This window comes from Macaca fascicularis, chromosome 8, assembly GCF_037993035.2.
Source record: "Macaca fascicularis isolate 582-1 chromosome 8, T2T-MFA8v1.1".
In the NCBI taxonomy this organism is placed as follows: Eukaryota; Metazoa; Chordata; class Mammalia; order Primates; family Cercopithecidae; genus Macaca; species Macaca fascicularis.
Genome location: NC_088382.1, coordinates 106,160,669 through 106,180,707, shown reverse-complemented (window position 1 = coordinate 106,180,707; position 20,039 = coordinate 106,160,669). Strand labels below are relative to the sequence as shown.

General features: G+C 43.2%; 1 protein-coding gene across 1 annotated transcript in view; it reads right to left on the bottom strand.

Annotated features, from left to right (window-relative positions):
• Window positions 1–18,160, bottom strand: part of SDC2 (syndecan 2) — a 117,156-nt gene extending 98,996 nt beyond the window's left edge. The window contains exon 1 of the mRNA XM_015455054.4: window positions 17,657–18,160. Within this exon, the coding sequence (XP_015310540.1) occupies window positions 17,657–17,716 (60 nt within the window). The 5' untranslated portion in view covers window positions 17,717–18,160. The remainder of the gene's footprint in view (window positions 1–17,656) is intronic.
• Window positions 18,161–20,039: the final 1,879 nt, after the last annotated feature.

The following is a 20,039-nucleotide window of genomic DNA, read 5'->3' as shown; positions in this document are numbered from 1 at the left end:
AGCAGAGCTAGCCCACCAGACCTGTCTTGGGACTGTTGTGTCAAACAGAAATAAATCTACTTTAAGCCACTATGTTTAGGAATCTCTTTTTAACAACAGCTTAGCTGTTACTCAAATTCTATAAAATCTGGAAGTGAATCTAACAAAGGAGGGTTGAGCTGAGAGTTATATAAGACCTGAGGCTGATTAAAAAAAAAAAAAAAAAAAAAAAATCCCGTAAGCTTCTTGATGCAGCCAGACCTGAAAACAGAACCACTCCTGAACTTTTCCATTATCTGAGCCAAAAAGTTTCCACTGCTTAAACCAATCTGAGTTGGGATTTTCATTCCTTGCACCAGCACTCACTTGATGAAATGGTCCTGGGTCCTTCGCAGCTTTCATAGCTTTCCCTTGCCCCCAGTGATTGCTTCCCTGACTCACTGCCAGGCAGAAGCCAAAACAGCTGTTCTACCTCCTCGCAAAACTTTTAAATTAAGGGTGTTCTAAGGGCTGGCTTCTACAAAGGAAACTCACTGTTTCTATAAATCAGGGTTTCACAAACTTTAATGTGCTTATGAGTCACTGGGAATCTTGTTAAACTTCAAATACGATTCAGTAAGACTCAGGTGGGGTTTGATAGCCTGGATTTCTAGAGAGCTCCCAGGTGATGCCCACGCTGCTGGTCTGGGACCCCCATTTTGGGTAACAAGGTCCTAGAGCGGCAGCCTCTAATCCTGACTAAACATTGGAATCACCAAGGCAGCTTAAGAAACAAAAACACTGACACCCGTGCCCCAAAACCTGGGACTCTCAATAGTGTCTGTGCTGTCAAGGATGAGAACTGTGGCTCAGAGGTTCTCCAACGTTGGCGTGCAAAATAATCCCCTGAAGGGCTTTTTAAAGCTCAAGACTCCTGGGCCCTACCTGCAAAGTTTGATTGTTTGGTCTGCGGAGAGGCCCAGAATCTCCATTTCTTTTTTTTTTTTTTTTTTTTTTTTTTTTTTGAGACGGAGTCTGGCTCTGTCGCCCGGGCTGGAGTGCAGTAGCCGGATCTCGGCTCACTGCAAGCTCCGCCCCCCGGGTTTACGCCATTCTCCTGCCTCAGCCTCCCGAGTAGCTGGGACTACAGGCGCCCGCCGCCTCGCCCGGCTAGTTTTTTGTATTTTTTAGTAGAGACGGAGTTTCACCGTGTTCGCCAGGATGGTCTCGATCTCCTGACCTAGTGATCCGCCCGTCTCGGCCTCCCAAAGTGCTGGGATTACAGGCTTGAGCCACCGCGCCCGGCCCAGAATCTCCATTTCTAACAAGGTCGGAGGAGCTGTAGATGCTGCTCATCAGTCCCTACTTCGAGAACCACTGGCTAATCTGTTACTCTTTGTAACAGACCTCAATTTCCACTGAGAAAAAGCACGTATATCTACTAATTGTATTACATGAATGCTCTGGAACATTTATCTATCAGGCATACACTCCTAACAGGGAGAATGGAGAGAATTCACATTTGCAATTTCTCTGTGCATGCTTAATACTTTGTAAAGGCACATTTAACCCTATCATCCCCAAAACAATAAACTGATGTTGAATTTTACTCTAGGTATTACAGACTTACTGGGTTTAAAAGCCTATGAATCATAGTAAATGGTTCATTTTAATAGGCTTCTCAGAATAATCCCTCTTCCAACTCCATTGTAGGACAGATACATGTTGAGTGGCAGTTTCTAAAGGGTCAGCATTGTAATGTTATCCTGCAGAGCAATTTTTAAAAGCTTTGAGAAATCCAGAATTCTTCAACAAGGTTTTGTTCCAAGTTAATTAAAGATAGACCCTTTTATTCAATGGATGGAAAATTCTGTGTTTTAGAAGTGAGTGAGGGCAAGCATGCTCCCAAATTAGACACCCGAACAAAGTAAACTATGAATAGATTAGATGATGGGCTGCTGCTTTTGTGCTTAAGCATGAACTAAAGACAACTCAGATAGTCTTGTTCACAAGAAAGCCTAAAGCACTCTCTCTTCCAACTTCAGCCACAAACAATACAGCTCCATGGAATTGATGCGACTTGAACCAGGTTCAAATTGCTGAACTTAAGTGCAGGTATGGTAAGAAGGCCATTCTTAAGACACCTATGTAGGACCTATACATGATCAGTATATTCAGTCAAGTCAGAGAATGTATTTCCAATCAGTAAAACAGAGAATTTTTCTGTTCAAAGTATGAACTCGGGCAAATCTAATAAGCTGGCCAAACATGCTTCTCTGCAACCAGACCAAGAGGACAAGTGTCCTTTGTTCCACTAGGAAAAGTTCTCCTTCAGGAAAGGCAATGTTTGCATTTCTTTTAAAAGACATCCTCAGATAAACCTACTTTATAGCTATACAGTCTTCTGTCTAAAGACCTCTCAAATGTTTCCAAATCCACCAAAATAATTGTCAAAAGAAAAAAGTATGATCCAGCAGAAAAGACGTTGGAGAAAAAGAAGAAGCTGGAAGGGAGCAAGGATTTCCCAGTTCCACACTGCTTAGACTGACAGGCAGCAGATGAGTCCTGGAAAGCCACCTCATTCCATGGGGCTTAATCACAGCAGTAGAAAGCATCCGTTACGAATACAAAATCTTACCTGCTAGACTGCCCTCTAAACTGGAGACTAAGAAGTCCTCTAGAGCAGGGTTCTCAAGCCTTCTGGAAGTGAGAATTAGCTTTAACAGGGAGCTGGACCCCCACCACAAAGATTTGGATTTAACTGTCTGGAGTGGGACCAAGGCATGAATAGTTTTTAAAAGCTCCCCAAGTTTATGTAATCGGCAACAAGGGTTGAGAACCCGTGATGGAGAACACGCCCTCCACTACCCAGATGGAAAACCTAGAGAAACCAAAATGCCTCCTCCTTTCACCAGAACACAAGAGCCACAAAAAGAAGAGGAAAAAAATCAGTCTGTCCTTCTGATCTAGTCAGTGGCACCATCATTCTTCTCTGCCTCATGTTCAAAACCTCAAAAGACTATGGATACCGTCTTCTTTGATCAGTACATCTCATGAGCTGTCCATTTCGCTCATCGCCAACACTGAGAGTCTAGCACAGGCTCTATACTGTGCACTCTTATTAGTGCTGGACACCCATTAATTAAGGCATTAGACCCACAACACCTCTACGAGGTGGCTACTATGACTCCTCTCCTTTTTACAGATGGGAAAATCGCAGCATAGAGACATTAAATCACCTGCCTAAGTCCAGAAATTGGCAGAGCTGAGATTTAGAGAGGTTCCATTAATTCTACCTCTTAGTTCTCCCATTACCAGGCTGAAGTTTGCAGAGAGAAGCCATTAAAGCAATATGCTAAAAGTTGGTAAAGAAATCAGAATATCAGTGACCTGGAAGATTAGGCCAACCAATGAAAAGGAAGAGTCTGACGCTTCATGATTCGGGGCTGCAACCATTCGTTAGATACTTCATGATTTGAGGCTGCAATCGTTAGACACTTCACGATTCAGGGTTGCACCCATTAGACTACATTAAAGAGTGGTGATACATTTAGACACCTTCGCTGCTCTCTTGAACGATTACAGTATCATAGCAAGACTATTTAAAGCTAGAAAAACTAAGGCTCTAACTTGTGCTGGGCCACATAAAATGCAGCCCTGGCAAGTAATACCACCTAGCAGTTGAGAGACAGTTATAGACAATGAATGGAAAATGCCTATGTATAGCAAAAGGCTGTAGTAATTTTTAATGTTACTGCCTTTTAATAAAATCCTTTTCTTAAAAATATCTCACAGACTTATTTTTCTGAAAAAGCTTGAGTCAAATACATTTGTGTTATAATAATAAAATTTATAAAACTCACATTCTTTTTTTTGAGATGGAGTCTTGCTCTGTCACCCAGGCTGGAGTGCGGTGGCTCAATCTCGGCTCACTGCAAGCTCCAACTTCTGTGTTCAAGCAGTTCTCCTGCCTCAGCCTCCTAAGGAGCTGCGTTTACAGGTATCTACCACCACACCCAGCTCCTTTTTTTTTTTTTTTTTTTTTTTTTGATATGGAGTCTCACTCTGTCTCCCAGGCTGGAGTGCAGTGGCGCAATCTTGGCTCACTGCAAGCTCCGCCTCCCGGGTTCATACCATTCTCCTGCCTCAGCCTCCCAACTAGCTGGGACCACAGGCACCCACCACCACACCCGGCTATTTTTTTGTATTTTTAGTAGAGACAGGGTTTCACCATGTTAACCAAGATGGTCTCGATCTCCTGACCTTGTGATCTGTCCACCTCGGCCACCCAAAGTGCTGGGATTACAGGTGTGAGCCACCGCACCTAGCCTATTTTTGTATTTTTAGTAGAGACAGGGTTTCACCATGTTGGCCAGGCTGGTCTTGAACTCCTGACCTCGTGATCCACCCACCTTGGCCTCCCAAAGTGCTGGGATTACAGGCATGAGCCACTGCACCTGGCCAGTATTCAAAAGGAAACTCTTGGGAGAAAAGAGGAGCCTACATCTAAGACTGGCAAAAAGAAATAGGTAAAAAAGCACTTCTACCTGGGCTGTAGGTGTATCACACTCTCTCCTGGAAGGCACTGACATATTTTTAGTATAAAAATCCAAGGAATGCTCTTTTTCTCTTAACTACAATAGCAGCCTTTTTCCCCCCAGAAAATGCAGTATTAATTCATTTAATTTTGCTTCTGGTCCCGATTCTTATCTCCAGGAAGCTTTTATCTCCTTTTCTATCTATAAGTCTCCACAATCTTCCTAAGACTTACAAATCAACTCTATTTCAGTCTCTGGGTCTTCCAAATCTCAGTGCTCTCAACTCTTCTCCTATAATTAGCCCGAAGTTTTACCAGCAGGTAAAGGAATTAGTTGGAGCACAGTTTAGATGGAAATTGAAAAAGTATCTAAACACCAAAGGATTCTGCACAAAACCCACTAACCACATTGATGCTGAATGTATAACATAAAATGTATGTTCTGTGGTATTTCATTTATTTATTGAACATGTGCCAGAAATAAGTGCATTAGGTGCTAATCATTAATGTGGGAAACAGAAAAGGAATGTTTTATAAGAAAATATACTACTAATAAAACAGCCTAGGCTAAATTTACAACTCTGCCGCTAATTAGCTATGTAATCTTGGATAAATCACTTAACCTATCTGGATGTTGTTTCTTTTTAAAAGTCTATTCCAGCTCTAAAATCCATTGTTAAAAAATTTAAAAAGCAAAATCCAAAAGAATACAGTGAGAATTATCCCAATACTGCTATACTTCTTGGATTACTTAGCTAAGGCTATTCGATCTTTTTTTTTTTTGAGACGGAGTCTCGCTTTATTGCCCAGGCTGGAGTGTGGTGGCGTGATCTCGGCTCACCACAATCTCTGCCTCCTGGGTTCACACCATACTTCCACCTCAGCCTCCCGAGTAGCTGGGACTACAGGCGCCCGCCACCATGCCCGGCTAATTTTTTGTATTTTTAGTAGAGACAGAATTTCACCATGTTAGCCAGGATGGTCTTGATCTCCTGACCTCATGATCTGCCCGCCTCGACCTCCCAAAGTGCTGGGATTATAGGCGTGAGGCACCGCGCCCAGCCAGCTATGGCTATTTGATCTTAACTGAACACCTAATATAAGGTCCACAGCCTGGGCCACATAGTGAGACCCCATGTGAACAACAACAAAAACTTAGCCAGAACTGGTGCCTGTAGTCCTAGCTACTCAGGAGGCTGAGGCAGTAAAATGCCTTGAGCCCAGGAGATCGAGCCTGCAGTGAGCCATAATCACACCACTGCACTGCGGCCTGGGCAACAGAGTGAGACTCCGTCTCTTATAAGCTTTCACCGGACACATATAATATATGTAATGTATATAATAATATGATGTGGATAATATGTAAGTATATATTATAAATATATATTTTTTACCTGATTACATATAATATATACAAAGACCCAGCTCTCACTCTGAAGAGTCCAAAGTTTATAGAATATGGAGAATCAGACTGGTTGAAACATAAGATTACTTTGTCCCCTGATAGAACTATCAACAGATCATTCAGGTTCTAAACAATTTCTTACTCTCTCTACCTTTTGCGCATTTTACCATTTGGAAGTCTTTCTTTGAAGAGAAGATTGGGAAAAAGAGAAACATATGAAAATCAAGTGTCTCCAAGTCATCAATAGAATTCTCATTTTTCTCCAACGTACTGTGCCACTTCAAGGAAGGTTTTAGGAAGGTTTTGCTTTTCCAGGAGACCAGTGACTTATCTTCTACAAGGGGCTCTTCTTATTCTCCATTGTGGTTTTTTGGCAATTTTGATTGTATAAATGCCCAACCAGATTCAACGAAAACTGATGCATATTTTACATATAACACATATGTTAAGTATTGGCCCAACTCATTTTCAATTCTCTAGATAATCATAAGGTAGATAGTAGTTACTACAAGGTGGGTACCATGTCATAATTTCTTTTTAACTTGCAGGACCAACAAAGAGTTTTGTTCTTCATTGGCTTACAGTAATGTGTGTCCATTGTTAAACTGATTCATCAAGTACAAAACTTAATAACTAATCAGCATAATCACAAAATCTAATCAAATCTAATAATCAAATCAAAACACCACTCCTAATTAAGCGAGTTCAGAAGTGGGATATAAATGAAGTTAAGATTTTAATTCAATAGTAAATTTATATAAAACAGTGTTTAAAAATTAGGGTTCCAGGCTGGGTGCAGTGGTTCATGCCTGTAATCCCAGCACTTTGGGAGGCCAAGGCAGGCAGATCATGAGGTCAGGAGATGGAGACCATCCTGGCCAACATGGTGAAACCCTGTCTCTACTAAAAATACAAAAATTAGCCGGGCATGGTGGTGCGCGCCTCTGTAGTCCCAGCTACTCAGGAGGCTGAGGCAGGAGAATCGCTTGAACCTGGGAGGCAGAGGCTGCAGTGAGCTGAGATCACACCACTGCACTCCAGCCTGGGCAACAGAGAGAGACACTGTCTCAAAGAAAATAAAATAAAAATAATAAAAATAATTAGGGTTCCGATGCTGACCTTCTTTAAGTATTTTAATTATAATCACAAGTACTACCAAAGATTTTCCCGTCTTAACTAAATTTCCAACTTGTATGCAAGTTTAGGTAAGTATTATTCAGGAAATATGTGTGATGGAGGAAATACAAAATATAATTAAGCACTGTAACTTTCCTGATTAAAAATAAACCAGTTCTAAATTTGTGAAAATATATGTCCCATATTGTCAAGTCAGGATGCAAGTGAGAAACACAAAACACATGCATATATATTCATACATAAACATGTAACGCAGAATCACAAAACTTAAAGATGGAAGAAAAGAGAAACCAACAGGTTTAAATCACCTACTATAGGTCAGGCTTTGTGTTAGAAGATTTTAGTCACTATTGAGGCTAATCTTCAAAATAAACAAAAAGCAAAATATTCTAATCCCAGTTTCACACTGAAGAAACAAGCTTGGAGATGATAAGAGACTTCTCATGGCTTTTAAGGCCACATGGCTTTTAAGTGGTAATACCAGAAACTGAACCCCGATTTATCTGATTCTAAAACATTCAAAACCATCTCCTGCATTGTCTTAATTTGGTAGAGTATACAGTGAACCTGGCCAATGCTAGAACAACTCCATATGAATTAGAATCTATATATGTCACAGCCCATCCTTTACTGGTTGTCACACACCTGTCACTCATGCAACTAGAGACTGTTGCCTAACGACTTTGTAAACACAGGCCTTTTGGTTCCTAAACATGTCAAGTGAATTGAGTCCTAAGCACAGATGTACTAGCCAAATATAATATGCCTTCAGTTAACCAGAATTTGGGGACCTTTATATTAATACTTTCACACGTACTTTCATCAGATGCTTTTTCTGCATCTGTTGAGATGATCATATTGTTATCTGCCTTAAACTGTTAATACCTGCATTGCTTTTCTGATGCTGAAACTGTCCTTGGAAAAATCCCACTTGGGCTCATCATTATTCTTTTAATAAACTGCTCTATTCAATTTGATAATACTCTATTTAAAATTCTGACATCTAATATAAATGACACTGGCTATAGGTTTGTTTTTTCTGCTTTTCTTGTCTGGTTTTGACATAGAGTGATGATAACCTCCTAAAATGAGAAGGAACAGCCTTCTGTCATTCTCTGAGCTTTATAACATATCTTTCTCTGAAGGATCAGTAGAACTTACTTGAACAACAATCTAGCTCTGGTGCCATTTTTTAATTGAAACTTTTGTTGAGATAACTGTAGACGCAAACGCAGTGTAAGAATAATAGAAAGCTCTCTTGTGCCCCTTCCTAGTTTCCCCCAACGGTAACGTTTATAAAACTACAGTAAACATCACAACAAGGATATTGATATTGATACGATCTACCAATCTTATTCTGATTTTCCTAGTTTTACTTGTATTCATGCTGTGTGTGTTTGTGTATGTGTATCTACACAGTTCTATGACATGTATGGATTTGTATATATACATTATCTTTATACACACACGCACACCTTTTAAAATATAACCAAGGTCTCACTGTACATAGTTTTATATCCAACTTTTTGTGTACTATAGTTGCTAAGTTATAAATACCCTTCAAATAAATCTTTAATGGCCACATGATATTCACTGTCTAAATTAGAATCTTATTTAACAATTACTCTATTATTGTACACTCGGGTTGTTTCCTTTTTTTTTCCAGCTATTATAAGTAAGGCTTTAACAAACACATTAAACACTATTTACCTGGTATGATTTCCTTTGGACAGATTTGTGGAGGTAAAATTACTGGAAAAGATGAGTTTTCCACATCTTAACATGGATTTGTCCTGTCCCTATAAGGAACCTTTCATCAGCCACAAATAATAAATGGCGTATTTTCTCACATCATCCACTTTTAGAGAAAAGCTGACTACAAACATATTCCCAATATCTCAGCATATAACTAGTCTACCCCAAGACAAGAAGAAAGCCCCAGTTATGAAAAAGTAGGCTCTACCATGCATATGCTGAGCGACTCTCTGGGCTAGAGCTTATCAGATGAACCAAGTAATGTGTGTGCCAAGCCCTTACTCTTCAGAGAAGCAGAAAGCCAAAAATTATAACTAGCATGTGACACGAAGCAAGGACATTCCCCTTATGCTAAAAAGTCCCTACATATTGTGTCTCACATAATCCTAAAAACTTATCTTAGGATATTCAATTTTACAGATGAGAAAACTGAGCCCAGAAAGGTTAAGAAACTTGCCCAAGGTTACATAGTAAGTGTATCCAAACCTAGGCAACACTACCATAGTCTGCTCATTTAGATTCTTGCTTGTGGACTGCACAGTACTCAGACCAGGCTCAAGTGCTCTAGAGAGGAACCAAATGGAAGGCACCAGTTAAAAGCCCCACTCTGGAAATGGAGATCCAGGCCAGAAACCATATGAGGAGCCTAAAACACTTTATGAGACTTATGGTTTAAAAAGCCCCCCAGTATATCAAGTCATGTTGTCTTCTATCTAGAATGAAAGTTATTTTTACCACTCAGCTGTTCTTTATGTTACACTGGCTTGTATCAGAAAACATATACAAAAAACAATACTAGTGATATGGTTTGGCTGTGTGCCCACCCAAATCTCACCTTGAACGGTAATAATCCCCATGTTTCAAGGGTGGGGCCAGGTGGAGATAACTGAGACACGGTTTCCCCTATACTTTTCTTGTGGTAGTTAAGTCTCACAAGATCTGGTGGTTTTATAAAGGGGAGTTCCCCTGCACAAGCTCTCTTGACTGCCACCATGTAAGACATGCCTTTGCTTCTCCTTTGCCTTCTGCCATGATTGTAAGGTCTCCCCAGCCATTTGGCAACTGTGTGAGTCCATTAAACATCTTTCCTTTATAAATACCTAGTCTCAGGTATGTCTTTACTAGCAGAGTGAGAACAGACTAATACAAATAGATCAAGAATACTCAGGACAATGTATACACTCCTAATAAACAATGAATACTCAGTTCAAGGTAACAGGTTACTATGAGCTATTAGAAATTACTTGCCTTTCTGTAAGAGAAATAAATTCCATGTTTCAATAATAAAATTAGAAGCATTTGACAGGGGATTAATAATTACTTATTAAGTTAATCTTAACATTTCTCCTACCACACCCTAAAATGCAGAAAAAGTAAATACTAAAGACAGATAATTCTTCTAATTCAACTCCATCATTTTAGAGATGGGAAAACTGAGGTCCCATACGGATTAAGATAGTTAATTACATGTGTATAAAACCTGCTTTTGCCTCGACTTAAAATATTGTACTTAGTCTACTGTATTATATTTAACAACAAATCACACATAAATACATACTTAACTTGGCTGGGTGCAGTGGCTCACGTCTGCAATCCCAGCACTTTGGGAGGCTGAGGTAAGCAGATCAGTTGAGGTTAGGAGTTTGAGATCAGCCTGGCCAACATGGTGAAACCCTGTCTCTACTAAAAATACAAAAAAAAAAAAAAAATAGCCAGGCGTGGTGGTGTGCGCTGTAATCCCAGCTGCTCGGGAGGCTGAGACAGGAGAATCACTTGAACAGTGGGAGGAGGTTGCAGTGAGCCTCATTTATGCCACTGCACTCCAGCCTGGGTGACAGAGTAAGACTCTGTCTCAAACAAACAAACAAAAAAAAACATATTTAACTTTTCCCTTAAAAAAATAATTTTCCTTTAACAATTGTGTATCTTGTCCCATGTGTCATTCTTACCATGAGACTACATTATATTAATTGCACATACTCCTTAAATATTACGGTTACTTGTATTGAATATACCTGTGTAATCATAAAAAAAAAAAAAAACACCAAAATGCTTTGTAGAGAGCATATTTACTGAGTCTTTGTGACATTTTTCACAAAATAGATTGAATGGTGCAGAAAAAAAACTATGAGAACGTCTTTAATAACATTTTTCCATTTTTCTGAAACTATGCATTGACTATCACACCACAAGCTGCATACTCGTTGGCTTCATTCTGCTGATGTGAAATGCAAATGGAAAATCTCCAAAGATTTCAAGGCTTCTCCCTTCTCCCACTCCTACCAATTCTTTGAGATACTCGAGAAAAACAGACATTCACAATTCTATTTCAACAGTGTCCTCTCCTATTCAGAGGCATTCACCCCTCCCTCTATCCCTGTTGCTAAAGCTAATGCTGCCCTAGAAACAGACTTATCACAATGCAATCGAGATTTTTAATAGTAAGACCTAAAGCCCAAGTGGCTAAAAGAAGAAATTTCATGCATTTCCACTCTTTTTTTTTTTTTTTTTTGAGATGGAGTCTCACTCTGTCACCCAGGCTGGAGTGCAATGGCATGATCTCGGCTCACTGCATCCTCCGTCTCCTGTGTTCAAGCAATTCTCCTGCCTCAGCCTCCCAAGTAGCTGGGATTACAGGTGCCCACCACCACGCCCGACTAATTTTTATATTTTTAGTAGAGATGGGGTTTCATCATGTTGGCCAGGCTGGTCTCGAACTCCTGACCTCAGGTGATCGGCCCACCTCAGCCTCCCAAAGTGCTGGGATTACAGGCATGAGACACCTCGCCAGGCTACATTTCCACTCTTAAAAAATAGAAATACTCCCTTTTTCTGCCCCCAGATCCCCAAAATATACTCACTACCCCTGCCACCGCATTCTAAATGACCAACAGCATACCAACACATGATACAGATTAAATTTTAACTCTCTCCTTCCCATGTGCTGGAATCTCAGCACAGCCACAGGAAAGAGGAGGAGGTGTGATTGTGCACAGCTGATGTGTCAGGACGTTACATCAATGTCTTCTTCATTCTTGACACCAACCCTGCAATGTTGATGACATTGAGTGCAGAGGCATCAAAACTGGACAACCAGCCCAGGTCCACTGGGGGCTGGTGTATTCAGTTGACGCCTGAACCATAATGCCTTCAGTGGTCAGCATGAAACTTCTGCAGGAGTGCCAACCAACCCCAAGATGCCCTGGCCCATGGGTACCTGCACTTCAACGTGCAGCATCAACAGGTGTTTACCCAGCTCCTGACCTGAGCTCAGCACCGCACAGGCGTAGGAGGTTTGGAAACATGGTTTCTTCCCATAGCACTGATCTTGATGGGAAAGAAAATTCACCTCTTTAGAATGTCAGAGAGGTAAGAACATCTGACATGGCTCCCTCATTTCATTCATTTCATTGCCAAAAAAAAAAAGAGGCCAAGACAGGAAGAAAAAAAATTTTCCTATCTTCTGTGCCTCAAGCACCATTCATATGCTCCCTTCATTTCATCTTCACAACAGTCAAGTTATAAAGGCATTCTTAGGTCCAATTTACACACACACACACACACACACACACACACTTTTTTAAGTGACTCAGAGCTTTAATATACTGTCCAAGTTCTGACACATTAAGTGGCAAGGTACCAGCATCTGAACCCATACTTGTCCACCTCCCAAGCCCAAGCCCTTTGCAGACTAAGCCCAGCTACTGCTGAAAACCCTAGTAGTAACACAGAATAGCACATAATTAAGGGGTGATGCTGTCATCTAGACCAGCAATTTCCAAATTAGTCTGATTCATTAGAATCATCTCAGTTGCTTTATAAAAAATACAGATTCCCCCAGACTCCCACCCCCATTCAGGCTTCTGATTGTGTAAGTCTGAGAGAAGGCCTGAAATCTGCATTTTCACGTACTTCCAATGATTCTGATCATCAGTATGCCTTGCTACTTACAGAAGGATTAAAAGCAACAGGGCTGGATCAGCCATGAAAAGGTATTTGGAGCTTGCACTGAATCAGTAGCACTTAAAAGCAGAAACACTGAAAAGGTAGCAATGTCCAGGGAGCGTTCATGATAGTGATACCAATGGGCCAGGGCTGAGAGACGTGATGGAAAGCGATCAAGGGGGTAACTAGAAAGGAAAGCTATTATGGAGCCGCTTATAAATCCAGCAGAGGCATACAGACTATATGCCATGATAACAAGGACAGAGGTGTCTAGACCATGGGCAACATGATCAAAGTGGTGGAGGACAAACCAAACTGCATGCAAGTGTCTGGGCCAGGACTGGCAACTACAAGGCTACTGACATAGAAGCACAAGCTGGCAAGCCCCCAAGGAAGAAAAAAAGAAGGGAAAGCTCTTCATTTGAAAGAAATTTTCTCCCCCATCAAAATTAGTGCTGCAGGAAGAGACCAATGGCCAAGCATGGTGGCTCACGCCTGTAATCCCAGCACTTTGGGTGGCCGAGGCGGGTGGATCAGCTGAGGTCAGGAGTTGGAGACCAGCCTGACCAGCTAAAACCCCATCTCTACTAAAAATACAAAAATTAGCCAGGTGCGGTGGCACGTGCTGGTAGTGCTACTCGGGAGGCTGAGACAGGAGACCTGCTTGAACCTGGGAGGTGGCAGTTGCAGTGAGCCAAGATCATGCCATTGCACTCCAGCCTGGGTGACAGAGCGAGACTCCATCTCAAGAGGAAAAAAAAAAAAAAAAAAAAGATTAGCGCTGCGGGAAGAGACCACGTTTCCAAACCCCTGACCCCTTTGCAGTGCTGAGCTCAGGTCTGGAGCTGGGTAAACAACTGTTGACGCTGCATATTTAAGTGCAGGTTCCCATGGTCCAGGGCATTCTGGGGTCGGTTGGATCTCCTGCGGAAGTTTCATGCTGGCCACTGAAGGCATGAAAAAATGAACGGAAAGATCACTAGAACGCAAGCTCCAAGAAGGCAAGGGGATATTTGTCTGGTTTGCTCACTGCTTTACCTCAAGCTCCTAGTAGGAACGAAATAAATATTTGCAGAATGAATGCACAGCTGGACTTACAGGCAGACTGGACAAGGAAACCAACAAAGATGAATGAGTCCAGGGTTTCTTCAAGATTTAAATCCAAATGACTAGGATGAAAATGATAGCACTGGCACAGTTGACTAAAAAAGTTAAATAAGAGTACATCGGTTTTACCAAAGATTCTTCTTCATTACTTCTGGCTTTTCTCTAAGACTTTATTTTGGCCTCTAGTCCTTGAAAAGAATTCAGTGGTTTTGAGATTCTGCAATGCACCCTTGGGCCTTGGGAAGAAGAAAAGGATGGGCAAAATCTTCTAGTTTGATTTTTGGCAATGGAAGAAGGGCAATCTAGTGAGAATCTAAACTCGGATGGCATTCCTCACAGGACAACTGGATCCCCACCAGCAGGTATGCCAACAGCACAGTGGCTTGACTGGACTCGCTCTAAACCTTAATGACAGGGCTGGTGGGGCTCTGTGTGACTGGGTCAGCTTCAGGGGCCTTGCCAACCAGTGGAGACTCCAAGCCACCTCTAGCTGGCCAGTCAGGTCTCCGGGGGCTTTTGGAGACTTGAAAACTAGTTCCACCCAGGGAACAAACTAGTTTACCTTTTGAAATCCTTTCCAAACTAATGACTATCCAAGGCGCCATTTAAGTCATCATATTACACAGTCTCTGGTAGGCTACCCGTCGAAGGGTGGTTACCATCAAAACTAGACATATCAGGTCCTAGAGGCAGGAGCTGAAGGGCATGCCCAAATTGCTTCTCAGACATCCGTTTTCTACAAGCCTGATCTTTTAAGATCTTTCCTTCTTAAATGACATCCTCCTTCTGCTAACACCCAACTAAGAAAGAGCCCTCGTTTTTATAAAATTTCCTAGCAAAAGCAATTTGTTTCACTCATAAAACAGCCAAACTATATTTTCTAAAGAACTGCAAACAGTTACATGATTTCGATTTTAGTTACCCTTCTAATGTAAACTTTCCAGAGCCTGCCTTTCATAATACACCAGGAGATAATGCATGAGTCCAAATGACTTGACAGTTTCTTTTAATTTACAGACATCTAAGAATGTTTATAAAATTCCTCCAGTTCAAAACATTTCCTTTTCTTAAACATATTTCCAGTTCAAATTATGTGTTTATAGCAGTCTGCAATATATTATTTCTAAAGATAAACAGTCATGTACAAAATGGACAGAAAACCAGCAGCATATCACTACTGCCACACTCAGTCAGATTTTCCCCTTGCCTGGTGTTCCACAGTGAAAGTCCTAACCTGCCAGTGGAAAGTATGAATGGATCACTAGGAACAGGATTTCCCAGCTGTCTCCAGGATCCATAAAGGAACAGCTACCAGTTCCTTTTCATAGGCAGTTTTGAGCCTTAGTTCCTGAGAACCTCTTTTTTCCCCCCAGAGCTAAGTATAAAACTCAATAATTCACTAACTGTAGGCAGTTTTCCTTTCTTCCTTTTAAAGGGAGGCTTTAAACCCAAATCACTACTTCTAAATCCCAGGAAACAGTTGCAGTTTTCAAAATAAAATGCAAAGTGCTGGAAATAATATTCTGTAATTGCTAAATTTTTTTAAATTCAGTCTTTTGACTTCATTTATATCTTTGTTGCTATACATGAAACAAACAGAGACCGAAAAGTAATTTAAATGGACTGTTAGCCATTCTGGGCCTTGAAACGGCTTCTATTTAGAAAGACTGACTCACTGCCTAACAAAGATTCTCTGCTAGTCTCCAAGTTGACATTTTATAAATATCTAATCACCATTTTTGGATGATTTTCCAATTACTGAAAACAGTGTCTATCACAATGAAGCAGTTCACTCGGAAAGCATCCAGTTCTGGTTCTAACTGAGAAATATTAGAACCCCAAACACACACAGTTCAGGGGAAAGCTGTCACCGGGGAGAACCGATATATAGTTCGGCCAAAAAACTTCCTTAAGGAGCACTGCTAGATTTACGCAAAAACCCAGAGTAGCAGAAGACAGAAACATTCTTTCTCCAGAATCCCAAAACAGTAAGATTTCCTAGCAAATCCCTGAATAAGACTCAGCAAAAAAAAGGTCCTCCTTAACCATGTGCATTTTTTTTAGGAAGGCTCTTAAAATTTATTACATGAAGTCCCTTTGCCCTGTTTTGCAACAACATGAGCAACAACGTTTATCTGAAATAAACAAGAGAACTGCTGCCTTTTGGTGTACAAAGAGCCAAAGTTCACCATAACTGGTTGGAAGATACCTAATACCAATGGATTAAACCATCATCTGCCAAAGGGAAACACTGATAAGGCTCGGAGTTCTATTTTACAACCTGAGCACCCAAAATACTCATGTAATCTGTACAGTTTCCAATTCTACATGCTCTCCAACCACAAAGAATGTATGGGGATCTGCTAGCACACACACAGGCTCCCACACTGATTAAAAATGTCCATCTGCTGCTCGATGCCAAAGAGGTTTCCCAGTCCTAAATTAGCCTCAGCACAAAAAAAGGGGAGGGGGGAGACTCAAACTTGTAAAATCACCTAAAAGACCTTAAGATGATATAAATTGTCTTTGAAGAGACAATTCAGTTAATTAGAAATTGACACGTTATTAAACGGCAAAGGGGCGAGGACGTGGGGAACCAGAAGGGCCAGAAACAGCGGCACTCCTGAGACCCCAGAGAGCACTGAGGCTGCAGACGAAATCTGGGGTGCTCAAGCTTCCACCTGGCCCGACAGAGCAGCTCCTGGCGCCCAGGTAGAGGCAGCCGAAGACTAGAGGAGGCCAAGGAGGCAGTTCCCTTTAGAGGGCGCTCATTGGGCGACGTGGGAAAACAAGCTCCAGCCCCCGAAGCGCGACCAAAAGGAGAAATCAAGTTCCCACTGCCAGAGCGGGGGAGGGAAGCTGGGTGCCCGCAGGCGCCCCGCCGGAGACGAGACTCCTCCCGGCCCCAGAAGCGCCCCGCCAGGGCCAGAAAGGGCTAGCGTGGCGGAAGGGAAGCCTCTGTCCCCGAGCGGCCAGGCGACCCGAAGCCAAGAGCCGTGTCACACGTACCCCGCCTCGCCCTGCTTGCCGCACTCCCATGCAACTCCTATGAAAATGTCCTCCTGCCCCTGACGCCCCGCGGTCTAACCTCCGCCCCTCAACGAGGAGGGGGTCGCTGCAGGACTGGGAATCCAGTGGCCGGCGTCCCAGCATTTTCGGACGCGTTCCGTGCATCCTCCAGTGTCCCCATGCGGGACCGCGGACTGCGATTCCACGTAGTGTGGGTTACCTCGCCCTAGCCGCAGGGAGCATCAAACAAAAGAACTTTTGCAAACTTTTATCTCTGGACACTCGCGGGTCTCTTAAATCTGGCCCCCATCTCCCCAGAACTTGCACGCAGTCAAGCAGGAAAGCTGGCGTGGAGGGATGGTGTACGGAGGAAGGGACCCCAAAGTTTCCAGGTCATCCCTGGTCTCGACGAGCGCGCGAAGCAGAGCCGTTCCCTCGCGGGCCCGACCCAGGCTCCCCCCTCCTGCCACCCTTTCCCCTCCGTCCTTCCCGGACCACGCAGCAAGACCAGCCGAGGGCGAAGAAGTTGGGAGTGACTTCGGGGGCCTCTGCGGTTAGAACAAACTGCAATTCTCGTGCCCCCATTCCCGCGGACCGTGGGGCAACGCCAGCGAGCAGCGCTTTTCTGCGGAAGGGAAGAGGGGGGAAAGGGTGACCCGGCGAGCGCATTTGTCCCAGCGTTATCTCCGGTGTACAGTGGGGGCTGGGGGTTCCCCAGGTGGCGCTCCCCTATTCCCCGCAGGCTCCTCTTGTAGGTTCGAACACCCTAAACGGCGCGCGCGTGCCCCGCCTGGCCCACTCACCGACTCCGCCGACACGCAGGCCACCAAGCCCAAGGTGAGCAGGATCCACGCGCGCCGCATATTCCCGAGGGACCGGCTGCTCGCAGCAGCCGCTTGCAACCAGGGCGAAACGAAGCCTCCTGCCCAGCGCTTGGCGCAGCCCGCGCACAGGAATCGGCAGCAGAGTAGCCGCAGCGACTGCGGCTCGGGCTCGGGGACCGGGGGCGCTCGCTTCCTCCTCCTGCGCCTGCTCCCGCCGCCCGCAGCTGCGCCCGGGAACGCGGCGCCCTCTCACTTGTTGGTTTCTGCACTCCCGACACGGAGTTGGTGCTCCGGCAGGCTGCTCTCTGAAGCTCTTCTTGCTCTGCTGTGGTTTTGCTCCTCCGCGGACTCCTTTCCCGTGCCGAGGTTCAGTTTCTGGTTTTAAGGAATAAATTCGCTGGCTTGAAAGGGAGCTGCGGCATAAGTTTGGGGGCAGAGCGACGGGGGCGCGCGATCCGCGCGGCTGGAGCTCCGGGAGTATCTGGAGAGCAGCGCGTCCGAGCGGGGCCACTGGCTCAGCGGCTGCGCCCCTCCTCCTCCCGCGCCGCGCCTCCCTCCCCGGGTCCTCCTCCTTCTCCTCTTCTTTTCCTCCGGCTCCGTCCCTCCCTCCCTCCCTCCCTCCCGAGCCTGCTTCTCCGGGCTCCCCTGGGCTATTGGGGAGAGGAGGCGGCAGTGTGACTCCCAGATAAACCCGGGAGAAATTCCTACAGGATTACACGCCGATTGGCAGCTCCGAGGACCAGTGGGCGCCGCAGCTCCGCGCTGTGGCTGCGCCGGGTCTGCTCATCGGCAAACCAGGGCTCCTGCGTTTTCTCGCTCCCTTTCTTCCCTTCTCTCCCCACTTTTCCTCTCTCCTTCTCTATGCTCTTTTCTTCCCTGTTTTCTTTTCTCGTTCTCTTCTTCACTTTCCCTTTTCTAGAGAACAATTAGTGAAGAAACGAAAGACATATGTAGCTTTTCTGCCTTGAGAATTCGACCAGTAGAAAGAAACTGCCTTGTGAGTTGAGAGGGAAAAAAAAAGTGTAAGATGCCTTCAAGCAATGTGAAGTTTTCATAAATCGCCAGTTCGTGAAAATTGCATTTTAAAAGAGAAGATAATAAATGTAATAAATATGTAGTGAGAGTATTCCCCACTCTCCCAAATCCTCCCGCACCCCCCAAAAAAAGGGACATGGAAGAAGGATCCTGTAAACCCAAAGTGCAACAGTTTGAAAGCTCTTAACTTCATTAAGGGCTTAAATACCATTTCTGCCTCACACACAGTTTATGCCCCTAAGGCTTTTTATAGGCTCCATTTCAGCAGAGAGATGTTAACGTTTGGAAGCTACAAATAGGGTAATTTGATAAGAAGTTGGATAGAGACCCTGAATAATAACAGATTTAAGATAACTTCAAAGAAAAGAGGGATAAAGTAATTCCTAGTTTGAAAAAAATAATGAACATGTATTTCCTAAATGGAAGTAACTGACATGAAATATTTTGTTACAAGGTTATGTTTTCCTTTCAATTCAATGTCTGTGGCATATTATAGAACATGGCAAATGCGTATTCCCTTCCAGTTTCTTTTCTTTTTCTTACTGTCACAAGTTTTACACACAATCCCTTCCAGTTTGTACCATCATTTTTCTCCGACTTACGGAGTAAATGAATTATGAAGCCATTCTGCTCCTAGCATGCCCACTACAGGAAACCAGAGACTTTTCTGTCTGTTCACCACTGTATTCTCATTCCTGGTACATAAAGACACATGATAAATATTATCTTGAATAAATTTTGCTCTAAAGCTCAATTTGTACAGTATAAGAGTTGTGAGCCTTTAAAATACACAGATGTAGATATATAGATATGAGGCCATGATAATTTTTCAACTCAGTATTAGAAAAAAATACAGTCATACCCTAAGTGAGAATTATAATGTCTTAGTAACCTATTACTGTAATAAATCTCAAAGAAAGAAATTTAACTGGAGAATTACAACTCAAACTTGGAGACACTTAGTCCTTTGGTTTTGTGTGCCAACTACCAAACTACAAACGCTCATGAGCAAATCTAAGGCATTGGCAACCAAAAAGGTAATATGGAGAAATAGAAGAGTAGGCAAAGGAGAAAGAAGAAAAAGAGCAAGAGGCCAGAAGTTGTAACATCAGATGATGCTTCTGATTCCACACTGTAGCTGGCACCTGTGCCAATGTGGGCTCCACCTAGCTTGTGAAAGAATGAACCACGGCCTTTTTTTTTTTTTTTTTTTTTTTTTTTTTTTTTTTTTTTTGAGACAGGGTCTCACTTTTGCCCAGGCTGGAGTGCAGGGGTGATCACAGCTCACTGTAACCTCGACCTCCCAGGCTCAAGCAATCCTCCCACC